At 41.8% G+C, this 18,808-nt stretch overlaps 1 protein-coding gene across 1 annotated transcript in view; it reads right to left on the bottom strand.

The window, feature by feature from the left end:
* LOC104052764 (unconventional myosin-X) overlaps positions 1-18,808 on the bottom strand; it is a 93,652-nt gene that overhangs the window by 14,550 nt on the left and 60,294 nt on the right. Inside the window, exons 23-31 of the mRNA XM_064451443.1 lie at positions 15,999-16,304; positions 11,829-11,868; positions 9,500-10,288; positions 7,313-7,436; positions 6,605-6,848; positions 5,699-5,794; positions 3,943-4,036; positions 3,249-3,304; positions 1,444-1,586 (exon numbers count right to left, since the gene is read on the bottom strand). Of these exons, the coding sequence (XP_064307513.1) occupies positions 1,444-1,586; positions 3,249-3,304; positions 3,943-4,036; positions 5,699-5,794; positions 6,605-6,848; positions 7,313-7,436; positions 9,500-10,288; positions 11,829-11,868; positions 15,999-16,304 (1,892 nt within the window). The remainder of the gene's footprint in view (positions 1-1,443; positions 1,587-3,248; positions 3,305-3,942; positions 4,037-5,698; positions 5,795-6,604; positions 6,849-7,312; positions 7,437-9,499; positions 10,289-11,828; positions 11,869-15,998; positions 16,305-18,808) is intronic.

The raw sequence follows: 18,808 nt of genomic DNA, 5'->3' as shown, positions 1-18,808 counted from the left end.
ATCATCTACAATTCATTCTTCCACAGAGATGCCAAAAGCCTATCCAAACCTCGATTGAAGAGGTTTGGTGATACATGTCTTCTAGCAGAAAGATCTGTAAGCATTACATGCATCTCTTCCTCCCACAGTCAGGAAAAATAATTTCTCTCTCATTTTAGATTCCTCACAGAATAAGAAAAATAAAGAAAAAGAAAAAAAATTTCAATACTATAAAAAAAAATTACAATATGCATTGCTAAAACTGTCAAAATGACAATTTTCGATTCAGAGCTGTAAAAAGCAATGTCCACCCACAAGGCAAAAAGTTCAAAGAATGTGGGACTGAGCCCACAGGTTCCACATAAAGAAAAGAGACAGACCTTCCCGAATATATGCTTTCGTGGCTACACCACTGTCACACAGGTTTCTTACTGTGAAGTACAGAGTATACATTGACTTTGCAAAGAGGTGTTCCTTTTTTTCTTTAACTAATGAAAATATGAGATAAAAGGAACTGTGGCCTTGCAATTAAGTATTTTGAATTTAAGGTACTCAGACTGTTGTCTAATAATCTGTTATCTATCACTCAATCTCCTTGAAATGTTTAAGACTAGGATGGAAGGCTTATAGCACTTTTTGGTGACCCTTTTCTTCCTGTCCTCCTGCCTTGCCATGACCACTCTCGGACCTTTATTCCCTCATAGATACATTCTGGAAGATGTACGGCAATTTGCTCATGCACTTGCTTTCCACAGATTGGATCAGGAGTGTCTTCATGCATTTAAGACCATGTGATGAGCTGAAAGTACAAAGGAAATGTAGAAGTATTTGAGACAAATGGGGGAATATTTTGTAATATGTCTGTGATCACTACTCATGCATCAGCTCCGCCATCCGCCAACTAAGCTCTAACTAGAGACATAACTTAAATCTTTTGCTCACCCTCAGAAAATTATTCTCACCTCATTATGTCTACCAGAATCAGGTTAGTTAGTTTAGCTGAGGACAGCAGCAATCCCACAAAGATCTCTCTCCCTCCCTGTCTACATGACAGGTGCCAGAAGGAACAGAGGTTTCTGAGAACAAAAGCTGCAGTGTCATGTTATAGGCAGTCTAAGCCAGCTGCTCCTCAACAGCAGCGATGCTCCCTCCTATTCCCTGATGGCATTTGCTGGATGTGTTGAAACAGGCTATGGAACTAACATCATAAAACTAAACATATGAAGAAGTACTTATTTTTTTCCACGTTTAGCTTTCAGAATCCACCTGAGAGGGAATCAGGTAAGAGCCAGTGCCAGCACAACAGAGGATGTGGCAAGCAGTGGACAGGAAGATGGAGGGGGCAGAGAATGTTTTTGGAGAGCAGCTAAACTGTAGATTGGATTAGCTACAATCAAACCTCCCCCTCAGATTATAAATGGAAGATGAGTTTCACATGGTGTAATGGCATGCATTTCCTTTTACCTCTCACAAGGAATTCCTGGCCATCAACCTTAGATTCGCCTTTTGGTTTCTGCAGCAGGGAGATCCAGTGATGCATCTCCTCAGGGGTGTCGCTGTTGCAGTGAATCACTCGATTTGCTGTGATGATCACAAAAGAATTTGGTCTGCCAGAAAATAAAGGATTTAAAATTTGTCGTGACCAAATATCTCAACTCATAGCACACCCAAACTCATGTCCGCTACCTTCCCATAAACAATGCAGAAAAGATTCTCTGAACAAACGACAGAGAAGTGTAGAAACACTTAAGAGCATCTCCTGTGCAGCTGGTCTGCACACTGATGAATGCAGAGACCAATAAATGGGATTAAACGTCTTTCAAAAGCTATTTCCAAAGACTAGAAAACATTAATTAGCTAATGACCAGCTGTAAAATGTCCTGGGTTCATAAGCAAAGGACTTTGTTCTACCCTCTTATTGGACTGAGCTAGTACAGCCATTCTCCTCATACTTATTAAAACCAGTGATGCAGTAGCAAATGTAGGTCCCAGCAGGGTCAGATCAAATGGGTTGGAGATGGGTTTTAAAAAGAAAGCTGATCCTGACAAAACAGAGGAAAAACTGTTACGTTGCTCCTAGGTGAATTTGCCCTTCTCTTGCAACAGACAAATGTGTCCTACCAAAAGAATATTAATGATTCTGCATAGAATTGATGCTTTACAGGAAAATGGAAAAATAAAAATATGACCCGTTCCAAGAGAAACAACTCAGAAAGCTTTGAAAGCTAACACATACTTCTATGAGAAAACAGAGAAATTGAAAAGTAGAATGCAAGTATGAAGCAAAAGGCAAAAGGCGCAAATCAAGCCACTGCATAAACCTATGGAACACAAAAATAAGCTGCATAAAAACCTTGGTTGAAAAACATGCATTCTCCTTGGAACTTGTATAACACTGATTCAAACACTGGTACTCTAAAAGAGTGTATCTCAGCAGATACACAAATTTTGACTCTTCAGCTTACTATTTGTGCCTAGGCCTAGTTTTTTAATGGGACACAGATTAATTGTGAGGAGTCCAGGCTGAGAACTGGCTAAAATATTTTGATCAATGAAATATTAGTTCACTACAAAGATACGCATTTTCTAAACTAGTAAACCCGAAGTCCCGGCAATCTGTGTGAGAAAAAAACAAAACAAACACCACAGAGATAAATAACTTAATAGCTAACATTTTGCTTCAGCACTGTAGTGAGAAGCTTTCCCTGGCTTAACCTGTTAACACTGTAGGAAATAATTAAATGTTAATGTGAAGTTATATGAAATGTCCCATTATCTCTTCTCTGCAACTAACCAATCTGTGAACTAAAGGTCTGTGCTCTGTTCCATTGCAAAGATTTCAAGAAGAGTACAGGTTTTTAAATTCATCTGTTATTCTTCCACAGTGTTGTTTTTTTTTTTCCTCTAAATTTACAAGATAAACTTGAAATTACACTGTTGAAAAACTGGAAGTGCTGCTTTTGCTGGACATTTTTGTTCAGTGTTAATCATAGGTAGGACTATAATTTCTTGACATTGAGATTATGCTGTTCCCACTTTTACAAAGGAACAGAGTATCTAAACTTTCACTTGAAGAAAATACACTTGTGAACTTCATGTCTGTGAAGTGACATAGCTTGAAACAACCTGAAGACTTCAGTTCAGTTTATTTCTTTCGAGATAAATTCTTGAGTTTAAACAAATGTAAACCCCAAACAAAACCTGGACATACCCACAGAAATATGTCAGAGAGTTTCCAGTCTGAGAGATGGTGAGATCGCTGTACCTACCTATCAGGATTGTCTGAAGCACAGACAGAGTCAATAAGCCCCACATCCAGGGTTCCCTGTACAGTGAGAGACACAGATAACAGGAATTACTTGCATCTTACACTACAGATATTCTCCTTCATGAACAGGATTGGAACTGAAAACATTCCTCTAAATTCCAATAGCTGGAGTAGAAATGAACATATGAGAAAGGCATGAGTGAGTCATCTTTGCTCCCTAAACAGCATGAGAAGATGTGCAAGGGCTCCACAGGACTGGAATAAAAAAGAGCTACAAGTTTCCAGAGATTGTTATGAAGGTCTAAAATAACCTCTGCCTCTACATCTCGGTACTAACAAAACACACAAATACCCTATTCTTCCCAATTGCATGTCTTCTGTCTGGAATAACTGTGACCCAGACTAGTCCCATAATCCCATCCAAAGACATTTTATCTGCATGAGGCAGCCCCTCTCTCCCCTCCAAACCAAACAGGAGAGCCATTAGTGATCAAGCTGAGCCACCCACGATAACCACTATGTTCCTCACTGCTTACCCTCTTTTCTATCAGCTTTGCTGTTTCTTTATAATCATCGTCCAACTTTCTTATACTGCTCATGAACTACAGCACTGCAAGTGCTGGAAAAACATGCACAAAATAGTTAAACACAGAGGGCTCTAAGCATGCCTGCAAACTGGTTGCACAGTAACTTACCACAGCATTCTTTGGATTGGCCTGTTCATCTTGCATTTCCCTCAGCTGCTGCACTGTAGCGCTGTGTACTCGGCTCAGGACATTAAACCAACCGCTGGCAATCAAAACAGACTCAAAGTTAAGATTTGGGTAATGAAGCTAGCTCTAGAATATGATCAAGGAACCTGGAAAGCTGCCTGTGGGAAAATGTCTTCATTCACAATTTCCTGAGGACTATGCTACAAAATATCTCTTGGGCTGATCATACCAGACTAATGTCTTCCTTCCTCCTTATTTATCCATGAAAATTCTGTGCATGTTCTCCAATCCACTGACAGCTGCTCCTGCAAAATCCAGTTTTCTACTTGCTATTCAAGGAACTGTAAGCAGGCAGTGGCCTCACCAGGGAGCACATGTCAGCAGACTGAGAAGAGCATACAGCAGTTGTAAAGACTGGGTCAGTTGGGAATCTTCCTGGACTGGAGTCCTAAAGATGCCTGGGAGCCGCCTTAAGTAGTCTCTATCTGATCTTCTTGTAAACTTGAAAGTCATATGGCTGTCAATTAATCATGTTTGGTTTTTTTTTTTTAATGTTAATTTGGAGATATTTGTCTGTGAAAGCGCTTCTCCTTACAGACTACAGACGTATCTGGAGGCTAATCTCTGTTGCAGAACAAGCAGATTCTTATCTGCAGCTTCCAGTGAGATCAGCAAACATACAGACTTCACGGCGGATTCTCAAATTGGATACTCTACAGCATCTGCTAATCTGTCCTTTGCTAGTGCATGTGTTGGTGCTTTCTTCTCCCTCAGAAAAGAGACTGCTAACGGCATTGACAGAGGCCACATTTGGTTTACACTTGCCCTAGCAATTCTACAATGTTACCCTGGGCACACCTATTCCAGTTGGTGGAAGGTCTGGGTTAGGAAGTTACCGTTTCTTCAGCTACTGCTTCTTGAATTTGCCTATTCCTTGTTCATGTGGCTGTTCTTTAGTCTATTTCTGTTAATTAATTTGAGTGCAAACACTTTCCCCCTTCTTCTCTCTCCACCCAAACGGAATAACAACAGATATAAATAACTTCATGGAATTAGATTAAAGTAGATCAGAGAAACAGTTACACTGTCTGGGCTGAGAGAGCAGAAGCCTTGGTAAGAATAGGGAAAGTGGGAAGACATGAGCATCTAGGGACAATAAACTCTTAACTTGGCTTTGCATAGCCAGAACAGGTTGACCAACCTGCCCTTAAACAACTGATTCCCACTGCCTGGCCAGGATGGCAAGAAGGAAGGACATGAGTCATTTGTTTGCTTTGCACTGGGAAGATTTTATCAGATGACACTACAGACTCTGATAAGCTGCAGCCTTTTCTCTGTCTCCTGGATAAAACCCAGCTGCTCTTGCAATCATTTACAGACAACTTGAATAGACTTTTTGTTTGATTCAAGATTCCATTTAATAAATAAATCAGCTATTAGATGTTCCAGTTTATATTAAGGTTTTGTGTGTCTCCCAAAGTAACCCTTGACTTCAGCATGCTTACAGCCACATAAGGCAGCAGTCCCATGACTGACCAATAGGCTGAACCACCATCTTGGTAGCTGCAACAGGGAGCCCCCAACGCAGGTATGGTACCTCACAGTAAGCTAAAAATTACACTCTGGAATTAATCCCCTCTTTTCTCCAGCAAAAGCGAACTGATTGTTTCCCAGGCTCTCCCATGAGTAGCTGGGTCAGACCTGCACTGAATGAACAAACCTAACAAAACTCTTATACCTGGCATCTTCTGGCGACTCTGCAACAATGTGATAAACTCTGTCTTCTGTCACGATATCCAAGGCATTCTCCTTTTCATGAATGTCCACAATCTCCCTGGAACACAGCAAATCACAACAGCCAAAACTGAGAACCTTTTACAGGCATAAATTCCATCTGGCCCATTTTTTTTCACATTACACCATTCACCATAAAAAGGGAAATCACTGGTTCAGGTGGTTTGTAATTCCGACAGAAATATAAAATTCCTGTAACTAAGACTTTTAGGGTCTCCTTAAAAAGATTTGTACAGCTAATCTACTACAAAAGCAAAGCTTAAGGTGTTAAATGGGTTTTCTTCAAGACACCAGAAGACTAGATGGAAGAAGAGATAACAGGGAATTTGATACAGAGGGCTGTTTACAAAGTGGGGTGTGCCACTCTTTTTGGCACTTTACGGGCCCACATGATGACTAGTCTCTTTCTTACAGCAGGAGCTGAGGAATTGGCTACAGCAGCAAAACGAGCATTCAGGGCCCAGAAAAAGGCATAGTACATGCTGCCAAATTACAATCCCACTGTGAGCTTCATACCACCTCTCTGAAATGCCTGGAGAAGCCAGGAAACAGATGGAGTCAGGGTAGGGGAGAATGCATGGGGTATGTACTTAATTAGCCCCTCCTGGTCTGGCTCCGTCCATGGCTTGGAAAGAGCTTCTGCCAGATTATGAAATGCAAGACTGGAAAAAGAACTATCAAGTAATTCCAGACTCCCTCCACAGTAAAACTGGAATCTCTAATTGTTGTTTCCTTCCCGTACATTTCTGATTCTCCTAGCCCTATGGGAGGTACATAGGCCAATAAACTAGCATCATTATTGATTTAGAGAGTAAATACTAGGGATCAATAGGATTTTTTCTTCACTCACTTTGCCCTTCTGATATCAATTGTCCCCTTCAGCTTTTCCTCACTATCGTTCTCAAAGTACATCAGCTTGGATTCTCGAAGCACAAACCAACGGCGTTTCCAGTTGCGGCGTGAAAGTGTTGACATGCCTCCACCTTTTTTATAGAGCCAGCCTGACTTCAGTGCCTCTTGCTTGGTGCGGAACCACATGAAGGCCTCGTTCTTCAGAACACACCAGCGCCGCCTCCATGGGTTCATGAGACCTCCTGCAAAGCGGGGGAGCAAGATTTCATCAGAGATGCAACAACAACCAATATTTCCATTCTGATCCTGCTTCGTGGGCACTTAGTTGCCACTTCCTAACATGGAACAGAGGAGCTTGGTTATGCTTGGTTATGTTTGGACAGAGGAAAACCAGAACAAACTAGTGAAACAAACACAAAATATAGAAATATATGCACTACTCAGATATTGTTGTATTGTCTTCAGTTTTGAGGCTCAGAATGAGCATTTAAGCCCATACCAAGTGAGCACAGCTAGATCTCAGTGGCAAAGATATCCAGTTTAATTCCGTGACATCCACCTCCTAGCTCTTGCTTGTTTTAAATAAAAGAAGAAAAAAAGTAAATAGAGAACTAAGAGCAGACGAAGATGATGAGTCTGGAGAAACAGAAGAGGAAAGTGGGTTTCCTGATTGTGCCCTTCCATGGTTTTGGCTAAAGCCTCTTACCCTTCATGTAGAGATAGCTGTGAAAATAGGGTGGTCCTGAGCCATTGAAGATAGTGACTCGTCCATTACAAAACTCTTCATCTGTATCAATGTAAACATCCACTTCTTCTTCACTGTCCAGAAACTAAAAAGAAAAGAAGAAATACAGGCTACTTGGGTTCTCCTGCGACCAGGAGAACTGGAGCAAAGTAACAAGGCTAGAGAAGTCACATGATCAGAAGGTGCAAAACTACACATACTCCCTTTACAAAAGAAGCAATACAGTAAAACTAAAGGCTTGACAGCTTACCCACTAAAGCCTAAAGCAAGAGTTCCCAGAGCATGGAATTTTCATGCCAGAAAGGAGAGTGGCATTTGGCAGCGGACATGGTGAGAAAACTCCAGTTACCTGCAGTAACAAACCTTCCTGCTTGAAGGCAGAGCCCATAGTCCAAAATCTGATTTAATGGGATTAAGAAAGAATTTTTCATGTTGGAGGATTTTTCTGATTTTTTTTGGCAGACAAGATGGAGGACTAATCTAACCCCAGCAAGGAAATGCCTCACTTTGGGTTGATTAGGGGAAAAAAAAAGCACATCCCAGGATAAGAACCCTAAAAAAAAAGACCTAAATAATAGTACAGTATTGACTCATCCCCATTCTCCAACAAGATAATGGCCCTCCGCCATGAGAAAGTACTTCACACATGAAATCCAAAATTACCCTATAATTTCTTTTACCTTAAATACAACTCCCTTTGATCGGCTTCATTAATTTAGTACTAATGAAGGCAGCTCCTTAGACCTTTTCCTTCCTCAGATGCATGTTGCTGCTTTTCATTTTTTCCTTCTGTCCTCTCTCTGTGATCCCTTTGTACTCCTCTTTTATTCATTCATTCTCCCTCTTTTGCCATTAAGTTTCAAAGAGCAGATACTGCTGGATCAGCAGCAACTGATGGGATCTTGACCCAGCTGCAGTTATCTCTTCCTGTGGCTCATGCCATGACATAGTATCAACCGGATTTTTCATGAGTCTTACTCACTGAGGAGCCCAATAAAATCCTCCACTTCTATTTACATTTTGAGGATGGTATGAACTGGCCTAGGCTGTGACAGAATGATTCATGACTTGAAGATTACCTGACAGTGATCTGTGAGTACCTGCCCACAGAGAAGGTACCTTTACTCAAGCAGATCACATCATAAAAAAATCTGATGGCTAGCAGCTGACATTAGAGAATTGCAAACAGGAAAAGTCATGTAACTTTTTAAGGGTCACAGTCCACCATTGGAAAAGAATAGCAAAGGAAGTAAACTGAATGCCTTAACAACAAAACAAAACAAATCCCAATCATTTTCTAGAAGATATATTTTAGTTCAAGTCTCTATTCTCAGGGAGATCATTTATCTAAAGTATTTTTATGGCTGTCACTGGCTTCACACCTGAACTCCTCACAATCTTATGTGGTCTTATCTGACATCCTGTCTGTAAGGGGATTTATCGTTGCATTATTAAGCAACTAGCCTGAGGGCACTCAGGAAGTCCAGAGCCTAGGATGGGATCTAAGCTGAGATGCTTCAAGTGTGAGGCTCATAGCCCAGCTTTACTACCCTGTCAATTGTCCCTGCAGTAGGAATGAAAAGGTTCAGTGGTCTTGGTTGCGTGCACTGGGACCCAGCCTGGATCAGCACAGTAACTTCTTCAAGGTTAGAACAGCTTAATTTGTACAGTGACTTAAAAAAACCCCATTGACTCTGAGCAGTAAGAGGACTAGCAAGAGAAGTTTTAGTAATGGAAACAAATCAAACCCCAGCCCTTCCCATTTCCTCTTGTGACTGTCCACTAAAGCTCAGGCTACTTCTGTGAAATCTCTCTAAGGTACAGCATACACCTACAAGATATTAGTTGGCTGCTTTCAGTCTTCCTAAAGGGTGTTACATTAATATATGGTGATGGAAACAATCTAAAATAGCCTAAGTACATATGTGCTAGCTTATGTACCAGTAAGACTGGATAGGCACAAGCCCTCTGGCCTTCAGCCTATCTATGACTCCCCTTTGTTTCAAGCAAAAATTTATTGTTGTGAGAGAGCGCTATATATCAGAGACAATACCCAGAGCAATCAGGCATACAGTAAGAAGGCAAGGATGTTATAAATATCAACAAAGTCACACTAATGTCCAGAAAGGTGAAGGGAGGGATTCTTACCGAGTCCAGGCTGCCACGGTTGGAGTCCAGGCTGGTGCCATGTGAGTGTCTCAGACCCTCCTCACCATTCAGGGGCTCAGCTGAAGTGCTACCTGCATCTCCACAGCCATCAAACTCCTCATGGTCGTAGTCAGACTCCACATCTGGGGGGGAAGTGTAAATAGCATCTCCCACCTCTCCGCTGTTACTCCTCTGTGTATCTAAGACAGTGCTGTAAATGCTTCCTGCCGGGTCAGATAAGGCTCCCTGCACCTTGGGGCTAGAGGATCTTTCTAGAGGTTGTCCTGGATCAGAGACCTCTCCCACTTCCCTTTGGACAAGTGAAAGGCTTGTGTCTGCACCTTCCTCTGAGTAGTTATCACTGTTTCTTGTGCCATGCTGATTCAAGATGACCAAACTGGAAGCTGGCTGTCCTTCGCTATCAGCATGAAAACCGTCATCCACTTCTTCTTCAGCTAGTGGTGCCACCAGGCTGCAGTCAATGTTGAGTGTTCCCTCACTAGAAAGTGAGCGCTCTAAGTTCTGCACACTTTCATCCAGGTTGCCAAAATCCAGCAGCTCCAAGAACTCCTGGGCAACCCTAGATGCCTCCTTCTCCAGCCTCTGGATCTCTTCTTCTCGCTGCCGATTGATTTCATTCCTGGTGTTTTCGCAGATGATAGACATGTGATCCTCTTTCTGTTGCTGCAGCTTCTCAATCTCCTTCTCCAGTCTTAAGATCTCCTCCATCTGATGTCTCTCTTCTTCTTGCAGGTGAATATCTACCTCCTCAGTCTTCACTGCTTCCACCTAAAGAATTTATAATAGTGTTAAAGCAGTTTCTTCAACCTATGTGTGTTCCTTGCCTGGACCTTTCATTCTTCCTACCTCCTGACTTGCCTTGTAGTTTCCATTTGCAAAAAGATGACTCTAAGCATCCTCTCCTTTTCTCAGTGGCATTTGCAATCATCCTTGGTGTAAAAGCTAAAGGTAGAACTATGGGATCATCAAGTACCTCCTTTCTTCCAGCAGCCTACCTCCTTTCTGAATCGTACAAAGTAGCTCACTGGGATCAGTGAATTTTTAGAAGAGCCTCTCTGTTCGCTGCTCATGTTACAGCCCTTTGTACACTACAATTTGGATTAAAGCATTCTGAAAGCCTGTCCTCTCTTTTTGAACACCCATACATGCATACACACATACAGGAGAAAGCAACTATATGTGAATATATTTACGCATAGCCTGCTCAAGAGCTGAAGATTTCCCAGAAATTCATTAAAACATTTGGGAATTTCATCGCTTCCTGAGGTGGGGGTCTGACCATTGGAATCTAGGTCTGGAAGGGATATCTGCAGTGAAGCAGGGCTGTACCCACTCCAGCTCCCCCCCCAAAACTCCACCCGGAATTTCTTGGCATTCTTTAGCATCACTGGATGGATGATGATGGCTGGCTGCTGAAGACTCTGTCTTCCTCTATTCTCCACACTGAAGTAACAGGAAATTTCTAGCAAGTACACAATAATTAGAAGACGGAAGATACTGGTAACTTTCACTGACATTTAGTTGTAAGATAAAGCCACCCTCCCCTCTACAGAGGATGTTGAAAACATACACAAACAAGAAAAGGCAAAAATAAATTCCAAAAGGATTTAATGTACTTCCTGATAGGAGTATGACAATGCAGCCAATGAATTGTCCCATTTAAGCCACAATCCTTGTTTTCTTTACAGTTACCCTGCTGCTTGTTCTCTACTTGACTCCTACTTGTGGACAAATGCATTTTTATACTCTAATCCATCATCTCTTCTGAACAGAGCTGGCCTGAAACTGGGGAACAAGTGGTTTGGGAAAAGAAAGAAGATGATACACAGCTGCTTTCACAAACCTCAGGGTAGGTGGCCTACTCTTTGATATATCAAGTACTAACAAACAATTAGATCAGTTACAAGGCGTTTATTTTAACCATGGTAGCAGCCACCCGCACTCTTATTTTTGCTGTCAGAGGCAACAATCCAGCAAAACAGACTGTGTCACAGAGTAGCACTTCACAAGGTCATAAGCTCAAGCAGTAGAGATAAAAAAAGATGCTGCACGGTCAATACAGAAATTTTCAAATAGGAACCGTGCAAGCTGGTACAGGAGCCTTGAAAAAAAAAAAACCCACCTATGTGTGCACCACTCTATGCACCTCTGCCAATACCAAACACCGGCAAGTTTGGAGGGAACAAAGCCCATTTTTTCATTAGTGTTTCCACAATAACAACATTAGCTCCAGGCAAAGAGCAAGCAATGAAGGACCCTTCACAGATACTCAGAGAAGACATATGAAAAGAACAACTGTTAAACTTACCTGAGCCACCTGGAGTAGTGCATTCAGTTGCTCCTTTTCTCTGTTAAAAACAAGACGTGATAGTCAAGAGACAGTCCCCATTCTCTTACATGAGGCTTTCGGATTACATGGGCACATCATCCCTCCATGGATAAGGTTAAGATAAGGTACCTGTTGTAAGACTGATTTAAAAGCTTTTGTAATTTGGTAAAAATCCAATTCTCTGTGGTTGGCATGACCTTTGTGGATACAACAGATTTTCCCCATGCACTTAACTTTCAGATCAATCAGGAAATTGGATTAGTTGGAACACACTAGGAAGGACACTGGAAACAGTGACAGAAAGGCAGATCAGTTAGACTCATGATAAATGTAAATGGAATTTTCTGAAGTACTTTACGTCCATGGATATTAAATAAGGTTGCACATGCACAATTGACAGACACCAGGAAACAGCATTTCTTTTTTTAAAAAAAAAAAAAAAAACACAGAACAGAATTACTGCAAAACCAGCATTGAATTTGTGTTGTGTTTTGCTTTTACTATATCAAAGCCCTCAAAAAGTTACCAAATTTTTGTACTTGTTAAATGACTAAGCTGAGAACTTTCTGTTCTGAAGACCTGGGTACTCCAGCTTGCATAACTTCTCAGTGGCATGCAAAACCTAGTTTACTAGTAAAGGCTGTAAGAGTCAGAGTTTGTTAGTAAACATGAGTAGAGGAAAAAAAAAAAAACAAACTATCCCACAGTGCTGCATCTCCACTCAGATCAAAAAGGTTGGACTCCAAGGGAATACTGTCACTATGGCCAGTTTTTCCATCACAAGCACGCCACATACAACTGAACTAGGAGACAGACAAATGCCAGGGTCGTGCACAGGGAAAAGGGATAGGATGTGGCTGGATGGAAGACTGCCTGTAGCAACCACTGTGCAGCTAAATTGAGGCTGGCAGTGGTAACTTTTAAATCTATAGATTCAACCTCAAGCAGAACAGGAGGGCAACAGTATTTATTTCCCAGGCCATGCAGCTTTTCCCAGCCAAATACTAAACTGCAGTTGCAAGTCACAAATTCCTTAAAGTTCTCACTCTTGTGCGCTCGCTCTCTCTCAAAAAAAAATAATCCAGGAAATGTTTATAAATGAAAGCTGACACACGTGAGATCCAGATGGTTGCAACCCTACTGAAAGATCTCTAGCAGTAGTCATGAGTTAAACAACTTCCTTAAATAAGATGAGGGTTCAAGAAACAGAACCATTTTAAAACAAAACAGGAATACCACTTACAATCTACACACTAATTCCTGCAACTGTTCCTCACATCTTTCAGACCTCTGATATTTCTTGGTGCTTTCCACCCATCTCCAACTGATCCACACTCTTCCTGAAATGAGATACCCACAACTAGGGACAGCACTCCAACTGAAGCCCTACCAGTGCCAAGCGGAACAGAAGAATCACCCCACATCCTACAGAAACAATCCTGTTTATAGATGGCATTTGCTTTCTCCTCTCACACAGCATGACACTGGTGACTGATACTCAGCTTAGCCTCCAGACCTTCCTGCTGCTGAAGCAGGCATTCCTCCTCCTCTCTCTGTGCATTTGAATATTCCTAACTGTAGATCTATATATGTCTGTATTGAATGCTATCCTATGTTTTTCAGACCATTTCTTCAATTTGCCAAAATTATTTGAATTGTAATCCTGTCTAGCTATATACCTACAGCCCCTCACCAGATGGTTTTATCTGCAAGTTTAATAAGGATACTCATATCTCCTCATGCAACTTAATATGAAAACATTGCACTAGTACCACATCCAGCACAGACCACAGAAGAAGCCCATCCAAGAGTTCTCTCCTATTTAACAAAAACCTACTACTGTTTACTAATTAAAATGCAATAATACAATGCAGTAAAACCATAAATCCTAGTCTTGTTGCATACACTTTTTTCCAAACCACATTCCTTATAGTGGCTTAGAGTATTGCCACAGCATGTCAAAGCCCTCACCTACCCTCTACAGCTTTTCCCTATCCACAAGGCACGTCATAAGCTATCACAGAAGGAAACAGGTAACTTTAATGCTGTTTGTTCTTCAGAAATATACATTGGCTCTTAACTCCTTTATCAAGCACTTGTAACTGTTTGATTATTTGTTTCAGTATCTTCCTGAAATTGAGGTTAGGCTGCCTGGTCCACAAACCCTCATTCTTCCTTTTCCCATTTTAAAAGGGGGTCATTATGTCTGGAATCTCCCAGTTTTATGGAAACTCCACTGCTATCCACAAAGGAGAAACAAAATAGCTACTGATTCAAACTGCTTCAGCTGGTTCTCAAAATACCCAAACATTAATTTCACTGAGTCCAGATGACTTCTTTGAATCTGATTTATCTGAGCATTGTCTGACCTTTTATTTCCCTGCTAGGTTCTGAATTCTTGCACATCTGTGCTAATTGTATTTAGCATCCAACAGCTAAGCCTTTTGGGGAAGGCAAATAAAAATAGCATCAAATACCTTGGCTTTCTCAACATTACAATTTTTTCTTACTGTTGAACAGAAGACCAAATTGCTCCATGTCTCCTTTTTACTCACAATGTATGCAAAATAACTGCAGGCCAACTTTTAGTTTGTTATAGCTCAGTTTGCATCTTGGCCCTTCTAATTTTGTCTCTGCACACGTGTTGAGGTTTTTTGCTTGTTCTCAGTAGATTAACCAATTTTCAATTCCTGTAGACTTCCACCTCATTTTTGAGGTCAAATGGAAATTCACGATTGAGTCAAGTTGGTCTGCTAGTGCCTTTTGGCTACTCACTCTGAATGAAGCCATCTGACATCAAGTAGAAAGTGAAAGCAAAATGAGCAGTTCACCTAATTCCTAGGAACACTGACACTTCTTTACAACGATGCTGGGTTCAACACATCTTTCATGGGCTGAGCACTAGAGGGCAGGGGCAGAAACACACTAGAATGAATAAGCTAAATAGGTCCTTTTATCTAAAACTAGGTAGGGACAAGCTCTACTTAGTACAATGAGGACTTCAGACTTGAAAGCATCTGTAGCATTTGATATCTGGAAACTAGTTATTGGCACGGTGAGCTTGCAGAGCTTCATGTTGCTGATGAGGCTGTTGTTCGATATTGACACATTGATAAAATGGAGCCTACAGTGTAGTTCAACAAATTCCTTCACCTAACTATTCATCATTGGGGTCACTGACTCCATGTCTTGTCCCAGCAGATACATCACCCTACTGTCTCCAATGAAACCACAGGCAACCTCTTTTCCTTGTGACATTCTTCTAACCTTATAATTTTCTGATGCTTTTCACACATTTTAGTCTGGCAAGATCCAACTTCAGGACAAGTATAAAACAAAAGCCTATAAGAAACGTAACCAACTATTTATGAAAAGATGTCACAGGATTATTTGTTCAAACTTACAAAATACTCTTGTAGTTGAAGTTTTATGCATCTTAAAACAAAAGACTGTCAAGAGACATCCCCAGTTTGGATAGGATGTAGGTAACCATGGACTGAACAGTAAATGATGCATGAGGTGCAGCATTCTCAAGAGGTATACTGTCACTGCTCACAGACTGCCTCTTTTTGTTATACGAGCCTTTCCTTTCCCCTCCTGATCTCTCGACGCATCCTTATCCCTGACAAGAGATACACAGCAACAGGAACAGGGAGAGGATGTCTGTTCTCGTGAGCGTAAGAACTGCCGTAGCAGCACAGGTGTGCTGCCCATCTTGCTCTCTGAGCCAGCATACTGGACACACCAAGACCCATGAACTCTGGGACCTTCTCATGCTGCTAATTCCACCAGATTTTGGAAACTGCATAAAACTTCCTTTACCACTGCAAAGGCAATGAGAAAATTATGCATCTCTGCCCTATCAGTGAAACTGCCTCTTTTCATGTACATGTCAAAGTAGAAAAACACTAAACAGAGGTAAAAATACACTGGAATTAGCTTTCCTAAAGGAAGCAGGATACTCCTTTTCCACTCTGTTTTGTGTTCTGAGCTGCCCACAGTCCACCCCAACTCTGCCCCCTGGCACTGGGACAGTGTTTCATCCAATTGCTGTTCCTGTGTTACCATCATGCCAATGCCCCACAACCGCTTTTACACCTCAGCAGCTTTAGTGCTAGGGAATGATGAGTGCAAGATACCATCTTGTACCTTTCCTTCACCTCTTCCTCCTCCTGTTTCCTCCTACGCTCCTCCTCTTCTTGCCATTGTCTTTCCTCTTCCTCTCTTCTGATCTGTTCTTCCTCTTCTTGCCTCCTTCTCTCCTCTACTTCCTGCTTCCGCCTGAGTTCCTGCTGCAGCAGGTGCTGGTAGAGGCTGCGAGCCAGGCGGCCACGCCAGTGCTTCTGCAGGGTGACTGCAGAGGCCTTCAGTCGCAGCAGGCTCTTCTTCCAGAAGTATGCTCGGTAGTTCTTTTGGATAACAACAACACTGGCTAGCACCTTTTGATACTTCTTCCTAAAAACAGAACCAGACACTTAATGCGCCATGAAGCAACACACACTTTGCATTTCCCATGCCCCGGTATATTGACCAATCTTACCATATCCACAGAAAGATGAATTCAGAAAAATGTTGCTCAGAAATGACATGATTCCTGTTCCTCTACTGCCAATACCCATAAATCATGTTCTCCTTACTGTTCTCACTCCTGTATCTACCACGAGTTTGCTTCCGTGGGCACCTACTTTTGTGAAGACCCCCAGAGGATAAAGGACAGATATTTGGCACAGGGAAAGAGAAGGTCCACTGGTCCAAAGACTCCTGCATTGCACATCACACACATTGACTGTGCAATTAGCATAATCACCAAGTGTGGATTTATTATAACAAAAACATACAAATGGCCTTACTGTATGAGAACGAAGTCCCATACTGCCCCACCTTTTAAGTGGCCAAAAGCAAATTACTCCAGGAAAAGCAAAAATGGGGCAAAAATAGATCTGTTCACCTTAATCTCATTACTGTTTCTGGGAAAACACAGTGATACTACAATATTGATTGCTGAACGTAACATTGTAACGGGCTTCCATAAACATATACTTGCACAACATTTTGCTTAAACAATAATGATATCAAAATCAACTTTGCCATACTTTAAAACCAAAAAACATGGTAGGGCCCCAAAAGAAGAGAATCATCATTCAGTATTTCTGTAGTCCAGCGAAATTCTAGAAAAGTCAGTTCTTGCCTCTGCATTACAGAGTATTTTTATCAGGGACCTGAAAAAAATCACTGGTAGAAGTTTGTACATGATACACAAACTGGGCAAATAACAAAAGGGTTACTATTACACAGTAATCTGGATCAATTTGTAAGCTAGATTCAAGCAAACATTAAACAATTCGAAAGAGCAAACAGAAGGTCTTCTGTTGAAGAACCAAAGGCCAAACACACCTGATGTGGGAGTTAGGAAGTAGCAAGTCAAAAAAGGATTTAGGGGCCAGAGGGATCATCAGGTGAAGGCAAACTCCCAACACAATGCTATGGGAAAAATACTACTGGGATTCTTACACTTGCAAGCAGAGATACTGTGTAGAAGGTGACTGCACTGCTACTTTTATCCTGTGTTCAGTGTTAGCACCTCCATTTCAAAAACAACGTTAGACCCTCAAGTGATTTCTGAGGAAATCCTGGCTTATAGAAACAGAGTGCTTGCCCCATGACCTTAAGAAAGAGAAGGCTAAGGAAAGACTCGATCCCAGTCAAAGTACCCACATTTTTGGGTGGCATTTCTATTTATCCAACAGGGGACATAAGAAGATTTAATTGACCTGAAGCTCAAGTCTATTCAGGCTGGAAATATGAAGACATTTTTTAAAGTAATTGAATATATTTAGACACCTTAATACCTTGCTGTAGGGAAACAATCATTGGTACTATTCAAATCAAAACCTTCTTTACTCCAAACCAGAATTTGCAGATGAAAATTCTGTGAGTCTGTTACCCAGGATCTTGGGCCAGCAGGCTACAGTAATCCTATGAGGTCTTAAGTCTTAGAAAGTACACTGGAAATAGCACAGTGTTCTCACATATCCTTCCCACAGACCTTCTGCAACCCCTTGAGGAAAAGGCACACGTCAAAATCCCCTTCCTGGCAATCAAACCCGTTTCAAATGGAAACAGGGACCCATGCTGACAGCTTGCCACCTCCCTGCACATCAGATACATCAGCCTAGTGAAAAAAATCAGGAGAGGGATGCTAATAGCAGTAGTGTGCAGAAGTCACGCTCTTTTCCATAAGTATTAAGTCAAAGGGAGGAAGCAGAGAGAAAAGAGGAGGAAAGGAAAGAGGTGATAAGAAGTGGGAGGTTTTAGATTAATTGCTCCTAGGCTGCAGCCCCCTCACCCCTGCTCCCTCTGTCCTCGCTGTGCCCTGCACACGGGCTGTGAACAGCTGCACACATACCCTCTGCCAAGGCAGAAATAAGTGCATCAAAAAGGGCACTCTGACTTTTACAAAATGCATCTGCCAGAAACTCTCTGAAGTGCAACATGTGCCAGGACCTGCCCAGCTACAGGCCGCCTCTGCCTGCTAATCTGCCGGACTGAAGTGCCCCCTCATTCCTCATGACCACAGCCAAGCTTGCAGACGCTCTTCAGCTGGAATTGCTGCATGTGGGCCATGAATTTCACTCCCCTTGTTCAGCCTTCCACTCGCCCTCTTGCGCTGGCCAAAAAAATGCGATCTGCAGCCCATGCCGAGAAACTGGGAGATATCCTGACCATATATCACAAGAGAAGGTGAGGTGGCTGCAAGGTTCCAATGCTGCATTTGGAATTTAGTTAAATATTCTGTCAATGAGCAGTAGTTAGCAGTTATGCCTCCAAGGACTAGACAACACAGGTCTATGGAATAATTTCCTACTGTCTTTTTCCCCTGAGCAATAAGGTCCTGCAGAATCCAGGGACACAGAACTCAAATTTGTACATGGATCCTGCAAGACTGGGAACAGTTGTGC

This window comes from Phalacrocorax carbo, chromosome 5, assembly GCF_963921805.1.
Source record: "Phalacrocorax carbo chromosome 5, bPhaCar2.1, whole genome shotgun sequence".
In the NCBI taxonomy this organism is placed as follows: domain Eukaryota; kingdom Metazoa; phylum Chordata; class Aves; order Suliformes; family Phalacrocoracidae; genus Phalacrocorax; species Phalacrocorax carbo.
Note: the sequence above shows the minus strand (reverse complement) of the source record. Positions and strands in the feature narration are given on the sequence as shown.